This window comes from Cyanistes caeruleus, chromosome 1 (genome assembly GCF_971803275.1).
Source record: "Cyanistes caeruleus chromosome 1, bCyaCae1.hap1.1, whole genome shotgun sequence".
NCBI lineage: Eukaryota > Metazoa > Chordata > Aves > Passeriformes > Paridae > Cyanistes > Cyanistes caeruleus.
In genome coordinates this window covers 13,626,547-13,647,242 of record NC_141701.1, presented here as the reverse complement: position 1 = coordinate 13,647,242, position 20,696 = coordinate 13,626,547, and the positions used below count along the sequence as shown (strand labels likewise).

The 20,696-nt window shown below is 36.2% G+C and overlaps 1 protein-coding gene across 4 annotated transcripts in view; it reads left to right on the top strand.

Moving 5' to 3' along the window:
• Positions 1-18,151, top strand: part of MTBP (MDM2 binding protein) — a 29,198-nt gene extending 11,047 nt beyond the window's left edge. For all 4 annotated transcript variants that reach the window (XM_086879569.1, XM_086879589.1, XM_086879583.1 and 1 more), the window contains exons 12-22: positions 1,105-1,278; positions 2,379-2,492; positions 3,807-3,971; positions 4,340-4,433; positions 6,062-6,217; positions 8,464-8,559; positions 11,625-11,891; positions 13,089-13,320; positions 14,523-14,636; positions 16,244-16,309; positions 17,755-18,151. In XM_086879569.1, the coding sequence (XP_086735695.1) occupies positions 1,105-1,278; positions 2,379-2,492; positions 3,807-3,971; positions 4,340-4,433; positions 6,062-6,217; positions 8,464-8,559; positions 11,625-11,891; positions 13,089-13,320; positions 14,523-14,636; positions 16,244-16,309; positions 17,755-17,790 (1,514 nt within the window). In that variant the 3' untranslated portion in view covers positions 17,791-18,151. The remainder of the gene's footprint in view (positions 1-1,104; positions 1,279-2,378; positions 2,493-3,806; positions 3,972-4,339; positions 4,434-6,061; positions 6,218-8,463; positions 8,560-11,624; positions 11,892-13,088; positions 13,321-14,522; positions 14,637-16,243; positions 16,310-17,754) is intronic.
• Positions 18,152-20,696: the final 2,545 nt, after the last annotated feature.

The following is a 20,696-nucleotide window of genomic DNA, read 5'->3' as shown; positions in this document are numbered from 1 at the left end:
TTATTAAGCCTCTTGAGTAATATTTACTATAGGAGAAGAAGCACGACTTTCTAAATGTATTTTCTTGTTTGGTTGAAAACTGTTGATTTTTTTAGTAGCTACCACTAATCTGACTGTACTAAGGATTTGTGAATCCTTAATCTCTTCCATCTGTGGGAAAGTATAATTCTTGGTATTGGTAGTTCTTAAATGCTAAGACTAAAATGCGACATAAAAGCTTACCCATCAGGAGTCATCTTTGAGATGTCAAGATAAACTGGAGAAGAAATATATTTCAAGTGACATGGAAAACAGGAAAATATGACAACATTTCTGGAATCTTTACTGTTCTTTTTCCTTTCTTTGAATTTGTGTTGAGGTAGTCATTTCCCTTCTATGTCCAACTATACATTTTCAACAAACACAGGAATATATTATTTGTTGCCTACAAAAATTTATGATACTAATAAATACTCAATTCCCATAGAGTTAATTCTTGAGTCAGTACTGCAAATACCTTATGAGATTAAAACATTTTACTTTTGAAATTTACTACATCAAGAGATATTCATTGTCTTGATTACTATATCTACCAAGGCGCTATAAAAAGTTTTCTGTGTGAAAAGATAGCAAACCCATCCTTTCACTGTTACTATCAGGTCCCACATTAATTTACTTTGAAAACTGCATACTTTATGCCAGTGTTTAAAAATAGATTGTCTTTATTTTTCATCCAGGCACAAGGGTAAAGCAGGGAGTGAAGCTTTTATTAATGAATAATGCAGTGTCCTTGGGAAGAGTGTGTACAAGATTTCCTTTTCTTCTACAGTTGTATGTTCATCCACTGAACATTTACATTATTTCAATGCACATATATAAAAAGGCCTGTTTTTACCTAGCAGAACAGAAACTTCTCTTAATTGTTTCATAGTAAAAATGTAACTTTGCCAGTTAAAGGTTTGCCCCTTACTTAGCCCAGTTAAAGAACTTCTCTTGGCTGCTGGTTAGTAAGATTTCTCACAGAACAGAGGAAAGCAAATGAAAGCATTTTGAAGGTGGATTTTAGTTTGTTTTAAACATGTTTTCCTGAGGGTGTTTCACAGTTATGTCCTGATATTTGTTAAGTTCCAGAAATTGAACTGAAAGGAGAATCTTGTCGGTACTATTTCTTGCTACAAGGCAACGGCTCTGGAGGATGTAAAGCAACCTTGATTCATTCAGCTGGCCAGATCAATGGGATGGCCACTCTTGCTGCAGTAAATGGAAAGCTAAAGGCAAAAGCAGAAGAAACAGAGTCAGGTAAGAGTAATCAATTATTTATTAATGAGTATCTGAATGCAGGCAAATGCTACTAAATTTCCTAAGTTTGTTTTATTCACTCCAGGCACTATTAAAAGGGAGAAAACCGTGAGGAATATTACATCTTCTAACAATATTTTTCCAAATCTGTAAGAAAATATAGTTAGAGCTTATTTATTCACAGAATTTACTGCTACTATATTTTTTTTAATTGATTATGCAAAGCTATTGTCAGTCATTTCTCATACTTGAGATTAGTTGAAAATTGTTTATTGTAAAGGGACATACAGATAAAAATAATGCAAAACAAATTTATAAAAGCTTAAAGTTTAGAAAGTGTGTATTGTTGGTGTACAGACTGACCAGCCCATGCCAAAAATCTAGGTAAATATCTTCTGAAAATCCTGTTTCAGAGGTGATTTAAAATAAAAACTTCAAGGCCAGTGGACAAGTTGAGTTTTGTTATTACCTTCAGTTCCTTTGCTGATGTCCATGTTATTGCAATCTTCAGGGTATGAGCTGGCACTCCTATCCTAACTGCTCCACTAGGCAGGAGCAGGTGTGCAGCCATTAATCATGGAAAAGTTGTCATGTTACAGCTACACCTACCAGATAACTCTACTAATTCCTGTATTTGTTTCAATAACACTGGCAAAGAAAAGGAACACAGTGACCTGCATTTTATCCACTTAATTCCTTATTATTGAAATAAATCTGTATGTGATATGACTGACTACTCTGCCATTTATCCTAATTAAAATCCCATTAGTACAGCATCAGAAGACTGAAAGTCCTTGACCATATGCTGAGAGAAAACTTTTCTTTCCTGGTATCAAACTTAGGATCTTTTTATCTTCTTTAAATGTTAGTCATGTTAATTGTGTTGTCATTATACTGGTTTTGTACAGAAATTCAAAAATACTAGTCAGGCATCTCTTGAACTGGAATGAATTTGTGTAGTTTTTTGATGATTAGCCGTATTTGAAAGTCTGGTCATTTCCTTTGAATATGAGATTTTTATGTTTCCTATATTTATATCTTTTATTAAGTAATGACTCCAAAAAGAGATTTGTAATAAAGATTTCTCCTAATTTGGACAGACTTTGATATTTCTGACTTTATCAAGTCTCTGCCATGCTATTGTGGAGAGGAGATTGTACAGAGAGAAACAAAACTGTCTCGTCTCCAAGTGTTTGCCTTGAAGGAGTATCTCAGTAAGTAATGGGAAAGGTCTGGTTATTCTCAAACCAGTATTTAAAAGGTCTTTATTTCAGGTTGGATGGGATGGCTCACCTCAAAAACTGAAGTTGTCTGACAACCCAAGTGTGTTCATCACTTTGTGAAGAAATAGCAGAAGCTTATTTTTAAACTTTGAAGTACATCCATGATTATCTGTCAGATAATGGAAGTAATCTGACAGATAATGGAAGAACTAGTGTTGGTGGTTGCTACAGAGAATACTCTGAATTTTTGAGCATAGCTTTGAAATAATTCTGTGCAATTCTGTGATGATTTCTCAAAAATTATTTACTGCTGGATATGCCTTCTACAAAAATAAGAATTCTTGTTTGGATTTTTTAGCTTTTTTAATTTTTATTCTTTATTTGAAAAGTCTTAAGCAGCAGAGGAACACCATGGATTGTAGATTTGTTAGATTTATCATGATGCATCATTCATAATGATAACTTAAAAGATCATCCTCCTTAGATTTTTATGACTTTGCAGATAAGTACATTTGAGTGTCCGGTTTTTTTCCATCTTAAGTCCATTGCATAAAGAGACTCAATTAAAAGAAAAAATGCTTCAGAGAGTTTGGCTGGCTTATTGAAAATGGCATGCTGTGGAGATAATATAACTGTATTCTCATTACCAGAATAGCAGCTTAAAGAAAATAAGATTTCTGCAAGTAGCCTTGTCTCCCACCCCACACCCCCTGCTGACTCACAGTTATTTCCAGATTCCTGTGTGCCTCAGCCCTGAGGCTGGGCCTGCTTGGCCAGCTTTAGAGCTTGTGTCTTTGTTTCTTTTGAGTGGGTTACCCATTTCCATTAAGGGACTCAGTTGGGATTCACTGATTCACACTGGGACCTAAATCATAGCAGAATTACCTGACCTTTGATATTCTGACCAAAGAGCCCAGAACAGGCTTTCAGTTATAGTGGAGCCACACTCCTGCAACAGCAGTGGAAACAGGTGGGTGGGAGGCTCTGCAGGCTGGAGCCCTTTGCTTTAATCTCAGCAAGTCCAGGTGTTTGTCTCTGGGGGGATTCAAACCTGGATGTACTCAGAAATGCATATACCCAGAAGTTAAAGGACTGTAAAAACATGAATCATGTGTGACTTCAGCCGTTCTAATTGCTATTTTTTTCACTTTTCTTTGGAATAAACCACCCATGTCTTACAATAGTAAATGTCAAGTTAACTTACTTGTCTTACTGTGTTTGGGTGGGGATTTTCTCGTTTGTTTTTTAGCAGGCTCCTGTTGTTGTTACTTGCAGATGCAATACGTTTTATTTTTTCTTTTATAGACAGAAAGGAATTGACCAAGAAGCCTGCAGTTATTTCTAGCAATGAGTTTAGAAGCTTATTAAAACTTACAAGAGAATGTTTTTTGAACCTGTACAGCACTAGTCTTCCTAAACCTGTTCTACAGAAAGTCTGCAATAAAACCAGATCATGCACTGTGACTTGTGGTAAGTATTTCTATTTACAAAATACACTGTTTATTTTCTTTGGATGTTTTTTAATATTTTTTGGTTGTCAATATTTTGCTAAAAAGAATAAAGTATTTTTACCAAAAGAGGAAAACATGGAAGGAAAAGTAAAGTAGCTTTCTAGGCTTATTTTGCAAACTGAAATTACCCTTGCAATGCCTATTGCCTTTTTCTTTCTTGACAAAAATTTGTCCAGAAAACATTTCTGATTGCATAACGAGGTAGATTTTTATTTACATACTTTCAGAGATATGAATTGAGGAATATCTAATATAATGGACTGTATATCTATTTCTTTAAGGAATAAGATTCTTTATTTAGGGTTATCCAATATGTACTTTTTGCAGAGCCTGATTTAATGGAGCCAAATCCATTGGAGTGGCCAGAAAGACACGTTCTTCAGAATTTAGAAAACTTTGAAAAAAACAAGCAAAAAATGAGGTAATAATAAAATACTGGAGATTTTCTTTGGAGTAGCCATTGAATTTTGCTATAGAGGAGCTTTGTGTTGATAACCACTGTGTAAACCATTTTCACATATATTGATAATCTTTCAAAGAAAATAATTGCTTAAGTCTAAAACTATTTTTCTGTCAATTTCCAAAGGTGTAATTTCTTGATATTTAAATAAGTATTGTTTTGATTTTTATTGACTAAATGCAACTGGAATCTAGCTGAAAGTAGAATAGTTCTAAAACTAAATTACCAAAATGGCACTTCTAGAAAATAGTAGCCATGGTAGGAAAACATACAAAAGCTTTTCTTTCTCCCAATACACCCTAAGTAATAGAGATAATTTAGTTGTTTTTGTCAACATGTACAATGTGTTCTAATCTCCTTGTATTTCATAGTCAGTACTTAATATCCTGTATCAAGTAATTTTGAAGTCAAAGAGCCTATTGGTTTTATATTTGGAATTTTTATTTAGTTATGTTTTGCCTTCAGTGCTGTTCAGATGAAACCCATAGATCTTTGTGTCACTTAAGGCAGCCTGTTGATTTCAGTTCAGCTCTCTCTTTATATAACACTTGACAAGGAATGTTTTGGTTGGATATTAGAAAAAGGTTCTTTATCCAGGGGGTGGTTGGGCACTGAACAGGCTCCCCAGGGAAGTGTCACAGCACCAGCCTGACAGAGCTCAAGAAGAGTTTGGACAATGTTCTCGGGCACATGGTGTGGCTCTTGGGGATGGTCCTGTGCAGGGCCAGGAGTTGGACTTGATGATTCTTGTGGTCCCTTCCAACTCAGCTTGTTTTGTGATTCTGTGACTTAATGGTCTATGGTGGTAACATTCATGCTGACAGACCTGTAGAGCCAAGTGTCCAACTGTCCTTTTCAGAGTCACTTCCATCCCATTTCCCTCTTTCAAGTACAGTAGTTTGCCATGGCTTAGACTGGAGTTCTGCATATGATAAATTCTCCCATTAGCATTCTCACGGTGGTATTCTTATTCTTGTTATTACTATTGGCTTTTGTTTCTCAAACAGGCAAAGTTCTTCCTTTTAATTAGCTGTCGAAAAGCTTCCTGAAGGACCTTTCTGTTCACTGACACATAGTCAGTGTTTATTTTATTGCTCATAATCTGAACTGATTATCTTTCTTATCCTGCATCAGGATATAATGTTTTGCCTAACAGTAGAAAAGGGGAACTTTGATATACTTGATTGAAGACACTAAAAGAGGAGGGTTGTATGCAGTAGTGACTTCATGGTTCCTTTCCTGTCTATTGTATATATTTTTTTAATGGGAACCAATTTTTGGTCCTAAAATAGTAAAAAGGTTTGAATAATCTTCCCATGTTATATGTCATCACCAAACTCTAAATTCTTGAAGAAATTACTTTCTTCAGTCAAATGTTAGAGAATTTACACCAATTATCATGTTCTATATCATGAACATTTGTGTGAATGTTCTTAAGGAGCAACTTTGTTCATTTTACTTTGGTGCTAGTTTAATTTCTCCAGAGCAGCAATGATTTAATATCTTTTAAAATACCATGAGTTTATTTAAAAAAAAAAATTAAAAAAAAAAAATCTTAGACTGATCTTTCCTTGCTTCCTTTTTTCCAGAGTTCCTCTGTTTGCACATTCATCTGAGCAGCTGCTGGGACACAAAGACAGCCAGCGGGAGTCCCTGACCCTGCTGGATGCTAAAGAGCTGCTGAAGTATTTCACCCCAGAAGGGCTGCCCGTGGGGGATCTCCAGCCACTCCAAGTTCCCAAGCGGTATGATCAGCATGTTAAAGCCGCTGAAGACCACACTCAGAGCTGATCTAGGGATGTGTAAATAAGGGTGGAATGGGCTCACAGAATGGCCTAACTGGATTTGAGTTTTTAACTTGCAACATCCTTACATCACATGCCTGCCAGTGAAATCAACTGTTTTTGTCTCCCATCAGAATTGCTGTTTAGTTCTTTCAGAATCTGAAATGGCTGGAGATGATGATCTTGGTTCTAGGCATTTAAATAACAAAAGAATCACCTGAAGCACAAGTATTACTGGTAGAGCTCTGCTAAGCTGCTGCTGCCTAAGTGTCTATTTCCAAGAGAGTATTACTAGTATTTCTAGTAAAGCAGAAGCTACTGTGGCAGAGTAATGTAACTTTTTTGGTGCGATTTCTTTCAGTGGAGGGGAGTCTAGGTGGGAAGACAAAAGAGGGAAAGGAAATTGCTGAGCCTATTTAACCGTGTTTGTTCCCTGTCGTGCTTTTTATGTGGTAAAGTGCTTCTTGAAGGAAACCTATGTACTCTGGTGGCTTTGCAAGTATTCATTCTTAGTGTGTCTGCTGGTAATTATTAGTATATTAACTTCTGCTTTTTCAGTAGGAAGATAGATACATGGAGTTACTGGAGTAGTTTTCAGGATCTGAATATCTGTTAGATTTAAGGCCAGACTCTACAGGAGTCAGATAGTGTTTGTAGAAGCAGAGCCTCTACTATTTGTGCAGTGTGTCACAGACTGCTAGGTAAGCAAGACAGTCTTTGCAGTCACTACAGTTATATTTGTTGACCTTTTTAATACTGAATAATAGAAATTATGATGCAATTATTTGATATAGCCCTTGATCTTTTTCAGACTTCATTATATGTCATATGAGTGCTTGTGAGAGGGAAAGGTTCTGTAGTATTTTGGATTTTCTGTAGGATTTTTGAGACTTCTGTAAAATAGTTACTGAAATTTTGAAACAAAACTTAATATGTTCTGAGCAGAGAATTCAAACAAATTAGAAAATGCGCTGTAAAGATTTAGAATCTCCTACTGGGTTATTAATGAGTGCAGAAGATTTAGAATTTTGACTAAAATATTTTTCTTCCAACTAGTTGTGTGGGAAAGAAGTGAATAATTTTTCACTACAAAGATCTATTTTTTTAGTCTGATTTTTTTCAAAGCTTCCAGAGAAGCACAATAGCAGAGAGTACCTTGAGTGTCTTGAATGATTTGCATTGATGAGTGAGATCTGAATTTGAATCAAGTCCAGCAGAACCCTGTACTCCGAGCAACTCGCTCCCCTGGCAGATGCTCTGACTAAATTCTCAGGAATAATTAGGAACTTTGCACAGTAGGTGACCAAGAGCAGTGAATACAGACCCAAGGATCTTCCTGACCAACACAAGGATTGAAGCGATTTTGAGAGAGACTGGTGAATTAAGGGCATGTTCACTTGTTTTCTGTGTTTGAGCTGAGATAGAAATTTGATAGATTACAATTTTGGCTGACAGTCTTTCCAAATTATCATCTTGCTAGATTCAGTATCACATCTTTCCTGGATATTTTTCTCAGATTATTCCAGTGGAAATGGTGCAGAGGCAGTCTATATGAATAAAATTTGAAGCAATGTGTAAGTTTCAGACTGTTACATCTTGCCTTTGTCTTTTCCTTTCTTTAGAGGTAAATGTCATGGTGTGTTGAGATCTGGCAGCAAGATCGTTCTATTTGCCTTGCTATGGCTTATTCTGTTGAAATACCTTCAAACAAATGCACTCATATGATTTAGCTGCAGAGAGTTACTAGCTGGAATTGAAATATCCCAGGAAACAAGCCCTTAGTTCTGAGATCTGGGAGAGATGAGTGTTGGACGAGGCAACAACTTGAAGCCAAAGGGAAGGAATTCACTGCTTACAGTGTGTGTGAAAAATGGGAGGTCACTTGCCAGTTCCTCTCAGTTCATTCCACTACTCAGGTGTCCCATTGTGATGTTGTGATATTTTCCTAGTTTTATTGGTAAATCATTTGGACCTTAACTGTCTGAGAAATGTCTAAGAGCTTTGGTAAACATAATAGCTCAGTAGGAATTAGTTGAATTTAAATTCTCACTTCAATACAGACTTAATTGATGCCTTAGCCTAGAGGCTTAGCTGCAAGACATGCTGTTTTGTTCTTCCTATGTCAAGGCATTTGTTTCTGATTTTTGGAAGTATAGTTTATCCTGACAGTAACTGGTTAAAATAGGTCTTTATTTTTCTCCTTTCAGTGAAACTACATTTCTTTTGACACCAGAGCTTACTCCTAGAAAACTCAGAGCTCTGCCTTTTGAAAAAGCAGCTGGATGCTATTTTCATGGACTCGAGTAAGTTTCCTGGCTTCTTTTCCTAGATTTATTTTTTATTTTCCAGGCTAGGTATAATTAGAAAAGTTTCAAGCAACGTGTTAAGGGTATGTTAATTATGGTTTAAATGTCACTGGTTTAAATCTCAACATTCCTGCTTTGATGCCTGAAGTTTGTAGAAACATTGAAGGTCTTCTTTTCTCAGTTGTACTGCTGTATCTATTCTCAGTGTCTCTGAAAATTTTTTCAGAACTAAAAATGGCAAGGGAATTGGGGTCCTTTGTACTTATCAAGTTCCTCAGAAACACATGCTTTAAGTACATACATGGTTTCTGCTTTGGTATTTAATTGTAGACTCTTCCAGACTAATAGTCAAAAGGTTTACTGAGAGCTGCTGTGATGCTGCTACCTGTATGTTCAGGGAACCTGAGAACATCAGCAGGCAAGTGTTAGTGGTAACAACGTTCAAAAGGATCCATATGGTTAGGACTGTTAGTTAATCTCAGCCAGCCAGAAATAGTTTTTTGTCAAAGCAAATAAATGGGCAAACTGTCACATAATGTGACTGTATAAAAATAGTTTAGAAAAATACAAATATTGACATCGAGGGAAAAAGGAAAAAGGCTATAGAAATGTTGGAGCAGATAATTAATAATTCTCCCATATAGACAATCTTAGTGCAGTATATATTAAGAAATGCAGTGGATACCAAGCTTAATTAGTTCAGTTTCTGTGCAAATTTCTGCTGCTTCCTAAAATCACATTTTCAAATGATCAGATTATCAGAATGTGGCTAACAAAGCTGCTGGTATTTTTTCCTATCAATTTTCCAGTTTGGTTAAGTCTGTGTTTAATATCTGGTAATTTTAGCCAGGCTCTCAAGGGCAGTGAAGCATTCTTACCTCTTTTGCTACCTCTTTTTCTAAATGGTAACTCATGAGTCTGTTACCCTTTTTAGATTTGTAATAAGTGGCACATGAGAGGCAACTGGGTAGAGAAGAGAAATACATATGGTAGGTGTGAGAAGAAACAACTTGTCTGTTGCTATGTGGTATTTTGCTTCCCTGCCTGACCTCAGCAAAGAATGTGCCTGAGATTTCAAATTAGGCACAGCACAGCTTGTGCTTCCTCTTCTCCTAGCAAAATATGACCACAGGGAGGCCTGGGTATTGTGGAGAGGAGGAAGATCCTGGCATGTTAATACTGCAGGGGAAATGTGCTTAGCAGTATGGGAGGGAAGCAGTGAGAAGTATTTTAACAAGAGTATTGTGGTTTTGGGGCAGATTGGTTCTATGCAGTTTTCATCTATCCAGCTGCTGTATTTATATTTGGAAGTAAAGTCTTGTCAAAAATCAGGGAGTAGCAGTTCTCATAGAATGGTTTGTGTTGGAAGGGACCTTAAAGATCATCTAGTTACAGCCTCCATGACATGGGTAGGAACATCAATATCTCACATCTTTTTTTCCAGAGATGCTCTTAATTAATTTTTCACTTAGCCTGTATTTGTGCTGGCATTGCCCTTACTTAGGGGCAGGACCTTGCACTTGGCTTTGTTGAACCTCATAAGGTTTGCACAGGGCCACCTCTCAAGCCTCAAGGATGGAACCCCTTCCCTGCGGTACCACAGAGCTCGGTGTCAGTGGCAAAGTGCTTTGATTTCCTGAAGTCCAGGGGTGAGCTTGTGTGCTCTCCTTGCTGCCCTGAGGGTCTCAAACTGCACTGGTTAATGGTCACTGGAGCCAAGGCTACCCTTGAGCTACACATTCCCCACCACCCCCTCCTTGTTGGTGGGCACAGGCTCCAGCATAGCTCCTCACCTCACTCAGGGAAGGAAGTTACCAGTGCATTCCAGGAACTGCCTCGATTGCCTCTGCCCTGTGTATTGGCCCTCCAACAGATTATTGGGATGGCTGAAGACATGAGGCTGTTCCTGTTTATGATCAGATCAAATTTTTGGTGTAATGAACATTGTACTAGATACTTGAATGCTGTTTTGCAAAGAGAAAGCAATTGCCATTAAAGAAGTGAGTAAAATGACAATTTGCCTTCTAAAGTTAAATAGATTTTTTGTATCTTTGTAGGGTATGTTACTACTTGGGACTGAGAATATAAATAAGAAAAACTAAATACCTTAAAACTTTTGAGTCAAGACAACTTACTCTCTTATCAGATAATGAATTCATCTCTAGTGGAAGGTCTTTATCAACTGTAGAAAGAGATTCATCAGCCAGTTATTAGAAAAACTAATTTCTCCCTAAATACGAAAATACTCTGAAGAAGGTGGAAACATCAGAACTAGCAATTTAACATGGCTCCTTTTAAGAGCTAAAAGTAAAGAATATGTCTTGCATTCCTAAGAGTAGGAAACACTGCTGAGCAGTTTGAAGGGTGGGCTGAGCAATAGCTTACACTGCACAAAACATTTTGTAACAAAGAGGCTGAAATAATACAGGATTTACTGTTATCTTTCCATGCACTACAGTAAAATACTGGGTGATGAAATACTGTTCTCTTGCAAGGAATACTGAAAATCATCTACACCACAGAAAAGTTATTTAAGATGCATTTTGTGTTATCTTTGTGTTATATTGAGTTACCACTGTTCATTTGTTATAGTTCAGCCCCACTGTAGTTAAAACAGTTTTTTCTGTTGATTTGGTTGAGTAAGCTACTTATTCATTGTAGTCAATGGGAAGCTTGTGCTTGCTCAATGATACATTTTTAGTACTTAAAAAATGTGAATCCCTCATAGACCAGTGTTTATCTCAATCAGAGCTAAAAGTTGCATTTCAAAGAGTTTGTTCAAGGAAAAATTTCTGCTAAGGTCCATGGAAATCTTGTAAGAACAGTGTAAAGAGTTACAAATAATATATAATTCAGCTTCTTTGTTTGGGTTGGACTTAAGTATAGCAAAATCTACCAGGCAAGTATTAATTTACTGGGCTGTTAAAAGTTGTCTTAAAGAACAGTACACCAGTTCAAACAAAAATAAAAGTTTTGGCGTTCACATGACTGTCAGAAGTTTTCCTGATTATAATAAAGTAGAGACTTTCTCTCACAGGTTTCTCACCCAATTTCAATTTTAGATATTGTCTAGATAACAGAAGAGCCTTGGAGAGAGATGTGGGATATGCTGAACTTCAAACTCGTCTTATTCGCTACGAAACTCAGACAACTTGCACAAAGGAGTGCTGCCCTGTGCCACTTGTCTTGAGTCCTCTGCCATCTCCTGCAGTCTTGTCAGAGCCTGGAAGTGTCCCTGATGGAGAGTCTTTACAAAGTGAATTCAAAACAGAGACATCAAGGCTAAAATGCAGATCAAAAGACCTGGATTACTTTTATCCCAAGAAAAGGTAATGCACTGAATAAAATGAACCTTAAGCGTGAAATGTTTCAGTAGTCTCTTGTGAACCACATATTTTCTTTCATCTCAAAATGTTTTAGTGAAGCTATCTAGACAAATGTTCTAGTTGTTTAATCCTCTTCTTAGGTTCATTTTTTTCTCAAGTGTGATCTCTCATCAATGGCATTAGATTAATGGAAACCATGCAGCACAGGCACACTTTATTTAGTAGATTTGGGGTTCTATCTTGCAGTCTCAAGTGCCTTTGAAAAGATGACAGATAGCCTCATCTAGGACTGAAACAGTCAGTGCTCCTGCACTACGAATAAATAACTAAAGGTTTAGAAAGCCAAGGATTGTACAAACAGAATAATTGAATTTCTAATCCAAACGACTGCTGGCATAAGATGACCTACCAAAATTTAATCTTATTGTCAGCCTTGTTTATTGAAGTCTTTTCTGGAAGTTTACTTTTTAAGATTTCCATTTGAACCTTGTTCTCATTCTGAAGTTGCAAACTCTGTCACTGAAAAATAACTGCTAGGTAACAATATTTCCATATTCACTTTTTTTCCTGTAATACTTCACTTATTCCTTATTTCCAGTTTGATATCCTTTGCATTCTAATCACAATAAGCCTTTAATAGAGGTCTTGGTTTAGAAATATGTATATCTTTTTCAGCTTACTGAATAATTACAAAAGAAGATGTGATTATACTTAACATTTTGTAAATTGGAGTTTGGAATTACTAGTGCTCTTACAAGTTGAAGGATCAAGGATAACTTTGTTCCCATAGAATTACAATGCCCAACTTCCTGTAGTTAAAGTGAGTTGTGACATTCCTATAGGGCCAAAAGAAATTAGTTTCAAGAAGTTTTATCTCATCCTAAGACTGGAGGCCAATTCTCCTTCCAAGAGTTTTATTTTCTTAGTTACCTAATTTCTTGAATTTGTTGCTGGACCTTTTTAATTGGAGGTGCAATGGGTCTACATATAAGAGACCAATCCAGTCAGCAGAGTGTTCTTTTAATACAAAAAATTTTACAGAATAGAATCCTGTCTTCCTGTCCTTTTCAGATGTTGTTTGCAGGAATGCTCAGTACTTACAGCTCTAAAGCAGCAGCCTCTGTAGCAGAAACAGTGGCACTAAAAGAGTCAGTCCAAAACCTGAAAGTTATTTTTATTTTTTTTAATTATTCTTTCTAGGCTAACCAAATCTGAGAGTACAGACTCCCTCCTGTCTCAGGCAAGTGGGAGCAGCAGGAGTCACTGTGCAGTTGGTGTGACAAGGAAATGCTCAGAAAGATCTGTTTCTGTGGCTGCAGTGCCATCAAAACTCTCCAGCCAAACCCACAGAGCAACCACCAAGGCTGGCTCAGCTGCAGAGCCTGAGGCCTCAAAGCCAGAGAAGGAATCAAGATCCCAGAAGCACACGAGGGTAAAAATCTACCTTGTTCTTTTAGTGAAGAAGCAGCTGTTTTGCTTTTTCCCATGGGACTTGATTTTTAAAAATTTTTAAACTCAAGGTGAACTATCTTCATCTGAATTTCTTACTGAATTTCATTCTGTTCACTTGTGTAAGTGAATCCTGAAGGCACCAAGGAGAGTGCTGCAAAAGCATTGAAAAAGTGTGTAAAGGAAATTTTATCATGCCCAAGGAATTAAGGTTGAGAGAGATAACAGTGAAGAATAAAAAAGGTGGAAGTGAATATCAATTAATAGGAGTTATGAAATATAGATGACTAATATAAAACCTAAAGGCACCAAAGATAGATATATAGATATAGATATAGATATAGATATAGATATAGATATAGATATAGATATAGATATAGATATAGATGTACTGGAAGGGTCAAAGGCATTGAGGAGGAACAGACTATTTTGAGAATAAAGAGATTCCAGTTGTTCTGTAAATCCACTAATTGAGATAGCAGTTAAATAATTTGGTGGAATAGTGTTTAATTAACAGCTGTGTGTATTAGGAATGCCTATGTTTAAATACAGTACACAAAACTGTTTCTGGCTTGCTGATACTAATTTTAAATTAATCCCAGGGTATAAGGAGAGCACTGCAAGAATGTTAATGTACTGTCAAAATCAAGTTGGAATGGTCCAAGAAAGCATAAATTGGTGTGACTCATTCAGACCTGCAGCAGAGTTTAAACATCTGTGATGTAAAGAATGTCAGAGGAAATTTTCTAATGAGACTTTAGTGTCAGATTTTTAATTTTTTTTTTTTAATATGTATGCATCAAACAAGGGAGTATCAGTAAAGCAAAAAGTGATCTTTATATATATATATATATATATATACATATATATATATATATATATATTATTTTGGAGAAGAAAAACCCAAAATAATATTGACTTTTTTTTTTAATCGTCCATGCTCCATGTGAATATTCACTGATCCTTGACATGTAAGCATTTTCTTATTTTTTAAAAAAGAAAGGGAATGGAAATAGATTATTAAATAACTCTGCTCAAATTCAGGCAGTGAGCAGATCGCATTTGGCAATAGATTTAAGACAGACAAGATCACAAAAGATCAGGTTTTCTGTTTCGGGCTTTTTTGCTTCCCGTGACAATTTTTCATGTTGATGAGCTTCTGGGTGTGTTTCTTCTGTTTCCAAGATGCTGAAGGAGGTGGTTGCTAAGACTCTTCAAAAACATGGAATTGCAGAGGATCATAAGTGCTTTGCATCATGCAGCCAACGTCTATTTGAGATATCAAAATTCTACTTAAAGGTAACTGGAAGACACACTCTTAGAGTTTTTTATTCTTAGTTAAGTGAAGCCACTCTTGAATAAAACTTTAGAGAGCATTTGGGATATTCAGAGTTGATCAAGCTAATATTTCCCAGTGGTGTGTTAGTAATGTGTAGATTGTGTGGAGAAACCTTTGGATTTGTTGTCGAATGCAGAAGATAGTTTTACAATATATTTGGTGGGGTTTTGCTTGTTTTAAAACCTTCTAAAGCATTAACCTTTTATGCATAGTGAAATAATATGCTAGAGCATGGGGCTGTCAGGTCAGGTCACTCTTAGAGCTGTGACAGCTAAGGAAGCAATAGAGAATCTCCCAGCTGTAGCTGTGACAGCTCCACTTCTCCCTTTTTCTCAGGTTGTTGGTTCAATAAGTAGCTTACAGAACTGACTCCGAAATTGCAATTCCCTGACATGATGTGCTCTATTATCTAACACATATTGACTCAGCAGCACCCCACAGAATTGCATCAGCCTTGTGTTTAGGGGAAGATGAGAATTCTTTTCACAACACTCAGGAGACTGTGAGTCAATACTGAAGCCCATGGTACTTGGTCTGAGCACAAAATCAAGTTAATTACAGTATGGAGTGGTTAAAAGCTGTTGCTCACAAGCTGAGTTGCTGTTTAAACTCCTGCTATGGGTGAACCGGCTCAGTTTAGTCAACTTCAGTAATGGTGCTTTAAGCTAAATGAAAGTTGAACAGGACTGGATGCTTACACAATCAGAACACCTTGTTGATAACCACCAGCTTCTTAAATAATTGGAAGACAGTTGTGCAGTCACTCTATATGAGTGACTGAAATATGTCCTGAAGGAAGATCTTCTAATCCAAAATCAGAAAGGGATGCATGTAGGGATGTAGAGCAAATCAGGGTTTGTGGTTCCATTCCAAGTAGAAAAGGAAAAGGAAGAATATGGCAGTGATCCTGTCCTTTCTGGAGAGAGGTGTCAGGATTTTGTTCTCCTGAACTGTCTTGCAGCTCCAAGTCTGTGGGAGTCCTTTGAATTCTTTAGTGTGCTGCATAATTCAAAAGCAAGGTAACATAAGTATCATTTTTCTCTGGAGACAAGTAGTAAATTAATTTTCTTTCTCTTCAGGCAAAGATTTGCTCTTTCTTTGTTTAAAAGAGTAGATTAGGTTAAAAAAAACCTCATTAAATGGACTGCAAAACAGAAAAGCCATTCTAGATTTTTCCGTTTTCTGCACCCATTTTCTTTTCTGATGTCTGATTCTCTGTTCTTTGCCAGAACTCTGTATTACAGGGTAAGATCACAGCTGATTTCCATGTTTATATACAAACAGACCAAGACTGTAAGAATTTTGAATATCATTGAAGAAAAAAAACGTTCTGGAAATTCTGCAAAACGTGCAGAAGGTTAGGAAGACTCAGTCATTGAGTACTAGGTTTGGACTGCTGTAAGGAAACCTGCTGCCCATTGAAATAAATTTAAATTATTTTCCATTTTTTTAATTAAAAAAGCAATGTAAGATAATTCTGTTGTTCTGAACAACAGGGCTCTTATAACCAAAATTAGAGTGACCACATGAATTTGCTGACTAATCTGGCTTTTTGTTCCATATTTAGGACCTTAAAACTTCTAGAGGACTTCTAGATGAAATGAAGAAAACAGCAAATAGCAATGCCAAACAGGTAAGGTCATGTGTTTATTTGTTCCTGTACATAGCTAAGGCTAAATGTTGCTGTGGCACCTTGGTTTAGTCCACAGCTTTAAGAGATGAGGAGGTGCATACCCTTGGCTGTGGGTCCTGTTTCATCTCACACAAACTCTCTCTGTCAGTAGTCCCAAGGCAAAATTTCCAGGTTTTGGATGGTATTTTAGTTACAGCTGCCGAGATGATGCACCATGGTGAGAAATGGAAATGAAGACAATAAATCTCTAAATCACCGAAGAAAAAAAAAAAAGAAGTTTTTCTTTAATTAGGATTGTTAGGGAATTCTTTTCTTGTGTTGAAGGAAATAAAATTTCAAAGGTTAGGAAGTAATAAGCAGGTCTATAAAAGGAAATAAATTTTTTAAAAGAAGCAATAAAAATCAGTAATTTTAAGCTTGTGAGTAACTGTAAGCACAAGGGACATTAGGTCAGGTTATTTTTATCTAACGTGGAGCAGCACAGAGCAAATGACAGTAGCAAATATTCCTCCAGAAATTAAGTAACTCTGATTTAAGTTCTGAGACATAGACTGGAATGACTCCATAATTTGGGAAAGAAGAAGAAAAGGAAAAAAGGTGTCATCCATAATTACAGTACAGTTTTTATAATCATAAATTAAATGGAAGAATTTGAACTGAAGTAGGTAAGTAATAGAAAACACTCTCAACAAAGCTGCTAAATCTCCACAGAACTTATTCTATGGAAGCAGTATTTGCTGTGTTCTGTGCTGTATTCCTTTGTGGATTGTTTTGTATGGATGGTAAGGTTTCAAAAACTATATGGGTTGTGATGTTTGGTGTTGAACTGGGCTATTGTGCTGATATACTGCTTTCCACCTCCATCTTTGGGCAGAAAATGGGTAATTTTTGTATGTTTGCTGTTGGCAAAAAGGCATTAAAATTGGTGTTCCCCTAAACTGCTTACAGATTAGAGAGTATTTTGAAATTATTGTACAAAAATATAATTGCCAAGGACTAGTCAGTGGTCTGAACAACTGCCCTGTTCAGAAAGCAGCAGTGATAATGGTGGTAGATACAACAGTGCACAAATTATGCTTAATTCTTTCTTCTCTGGCATTAAGAACGTTTACTGCTGGAAGCATGAGCTGTTTGGCATTATGTGCACTTCTTGCTGGTATATGGAGAGAATGGGGTGATGTAGTTCAGGGGTTAAAAATACCTTTTCCTAAAGACAAAACATTCTGTAAGATTAAATACAATTCTAGGGTAATGCTCTTCACCCTCAGTTTATTAATAACACTTGCTCCTCTTGAATAGTTTGCTTTTAAATCCTGTTTAGTAAATACCACACATATAGTGACAAATGACTAAAGGAAGAATGGGTAAAGTCTGTGAGATGTTCTTAATTTGCTTTCAAAACCAGGAGTTACGTAAATTGTTTGCATCCTCATTTATTTGCCCAGGTGATTGAATGGGTTTTGGAGAAGACTGGTAAGTAGAGGCACTGTGGATTCCATTCACACCTTCCCAGGAGCTGTGGAGACAGAGCACTTCTGACTGGAGAAGCTTTATACTGCCCAATGCACACACAGATCTGCACACTGGGAGGGCTTTGGTCAGTGGAATTATATAGATGCATTCTTCAAGCACAGGAGGATGGTTGGAAACTTTTTATACTGAAAGTTTTAATTATTTTTTTTTTAATTCAAATGAAAAGAGATTGCATTTTATATGTGTATTTATTATGTTTGTTAAAATGAATATAGCTTGACTTGGTTTATAAAGCTTTGTATCTTTTTCAACCAGTGTATTTGGTTTTTATATGAATAAAAAACCCCACATATTTAATTTTGATACCTACTACTTTGTTTTACCTTTCTGTGTGAAGACCTCTGTTCTACTTACTACAGCTTGCTCTTGTATAAACAGCTGTTTACAGCATTGGCTGTTAACATTTTATACACTAATTTAAAGAACAGTTACTATTCTTCAGGTGAAAACAATACATAATATATATACATAATAATGCATAATCAGAATACATAATGCATAATCAGAATTTGAATAATAATTATCTCTATGTTGTAATATAAGGAAGAAAAAAAGCTTGGCTTGAAACTTGATGCAGGGTCCTATTAAAGAAAGTTTCTTTTCTTTACAAACTGAATTTTGATATAATTTCCTGCATGCTCTTTGTAACATTCCTTGGAAAAATATCTAAGGAGAAGTCTGATTTCTTTTCCTGGGAGAGGAGAAAATCAAAGCAGTAGTGGTAATGAGGATGGTAAGAGCTGGAAAAGAGCTGGTGTGCTATGCTGAAATGTAAAGGGAAAAAGGAGTTTCTAGCTATGTTGCAAACACAGTAAAATACTAAATTTGGCCTCAGTTTGTTTAAGTCTCTGGCATGTACCTGGCTGGGACTGATGTAATTATTCAAGTTAGTATTTTGTTGAGATGAGAAGTTCCTACTGAGCTTTCTCTATTAAGGGTTTCCTATTTATCTTATAAGCTAACAGTATTAAAACTGTCAGATGCAGGGCTATTGTTTGCTATATTATCCTGGTAGGAAAACAGTTTAATCAATACAAATAGAAATTAAATACAATGTAGTGAAAAAGTAATTGAACTAAACCATGTGGAGGTTGGACTTAATACTGTAAAATATATGCTTTATCTAAAAATAATTCCTGATTTTGTGACATTATTCTTTGCTTAATTCTATTTGGTTAAAGCTGAGCCCTAAGGAGTTTTACATGTCTAACAGGATCTTGAGTTAAAGTGTTCTGTTCCTTTGTTCCCAAGTTTACCATTGTTCTGAACTCCACAAGACCTTTTCTGAGTGGGTGTGTACTGGGTTTAACTGAGCTGCAGTAGGAGAGCTCTGAAGTTGTTCTGCACTGACAGTGGGGCTCTAGAGAGTACTGTGTGCATCTAAGCCCAGGACAAACATAACTACTTGTAAGATGGATTCTATTTGTCTGCAGAATGCCACACATCCACAGCATCCCAGTTTTAGTGATTTGGTAAAATAGAAATGCAGTGAAGGATATTTAAATAATCATTTAATAAGTCCACACCCAAAATTGCTCCAACATAATGATTAATGTGTATGGCTCAGATTTCTTTGCATTCAATATAGAAAACAAGAAAATAATCAAGACATTAACCTTTCTTAATATCTTATAGTGAATCAAGAAAGTCTCTACTTCAGAGAGAAAAAAGTTGTAAGCTGTAGCTTTATCTCTTCAGCCTGAATGCTGATATTTCTGTCTGAATACTAAAGCAAACCACTGAAAGTTGTATTTTCTACTTAATTTGGGGAAGTTTATGTATTTGTAATTAGAAAAACTTTGTAGTTAATAATTATACATAAGCTGATAAGTAAAAGTACAGAAGCTCTACATTTCATAAATCCTTGAGGCTAGCTGCCATAAGCAAAGAAAATACCTTCAGGAAAGTAATTAATACTTTGAACTGTTTTTCTTGTACTTCAAGTAGAACTTAATGGTTATTGGTTTAATTAATTTTGTAGACTCAAAGGCTGGCCTGAAATAATCAGCAGGAAAGCAGTTAGGGAAACATAAGCATTTTGATGTATTGGCTTCTTGCACAATTCCCAGCACAAAACTAATATACTGCTACCCATTCTCATTGGCTCTTTGTGTTGGTGGCTTTTTAGGGCAAGTGGTGGCTGGTTTATGATTGTGGCTTAATAACACTGTGCCCCTTTTGAGCTGTGATAACTGTCCCTGTCCATGCTCTTAACCTACAAAAAAGCAGGCACAATAATTTGACCTGGTCCACTGTAACAGCACTAAACTAAATCATTTTGTATCTGTCATAGTTCCAAAACCCCACACTGAGAGTTCCTGCAGCTCAGCCTATGTGCTGTAACTTAAGTGTTGCAGAATGCAACATCACCCATTGCCTCTGAAATTAAAATTATTTTCTTGTTTGTGGCTGCTGAATCCCAAATCCAGTCTGCCTTATGCATCTTTTGGGTGCTTGCTTTCATGTTTTTTGCAAGTCAGGATATAAGTCATGTATCACCATATATCAAATGTCACCAGAACACATTTCTGGTTTACCCATAATCCAGCCATCCTGTATAGTAAGTATGTAGAATAACACAGAATAACATAATATTATGTATTATATTAGAAGCACATCATCCATCCATGTTATGTGCTTATATTCCCCACAGGACTGGGGTAAGACAGCACTGATGTGGTTGCAATTACTTGGTGGTATGATTACTTGTAATATTACAGCAATTATGTGATGAATATCACTGAGCTACCACAGAACTTAGCTTGGGGGTACTAATGCTTGTCCCAGTTCATAGTTCTCTCTTGGAATTTGCTTTCTAAATTTGTTTCCTAATGCCTCATTATTTACCAGAAGC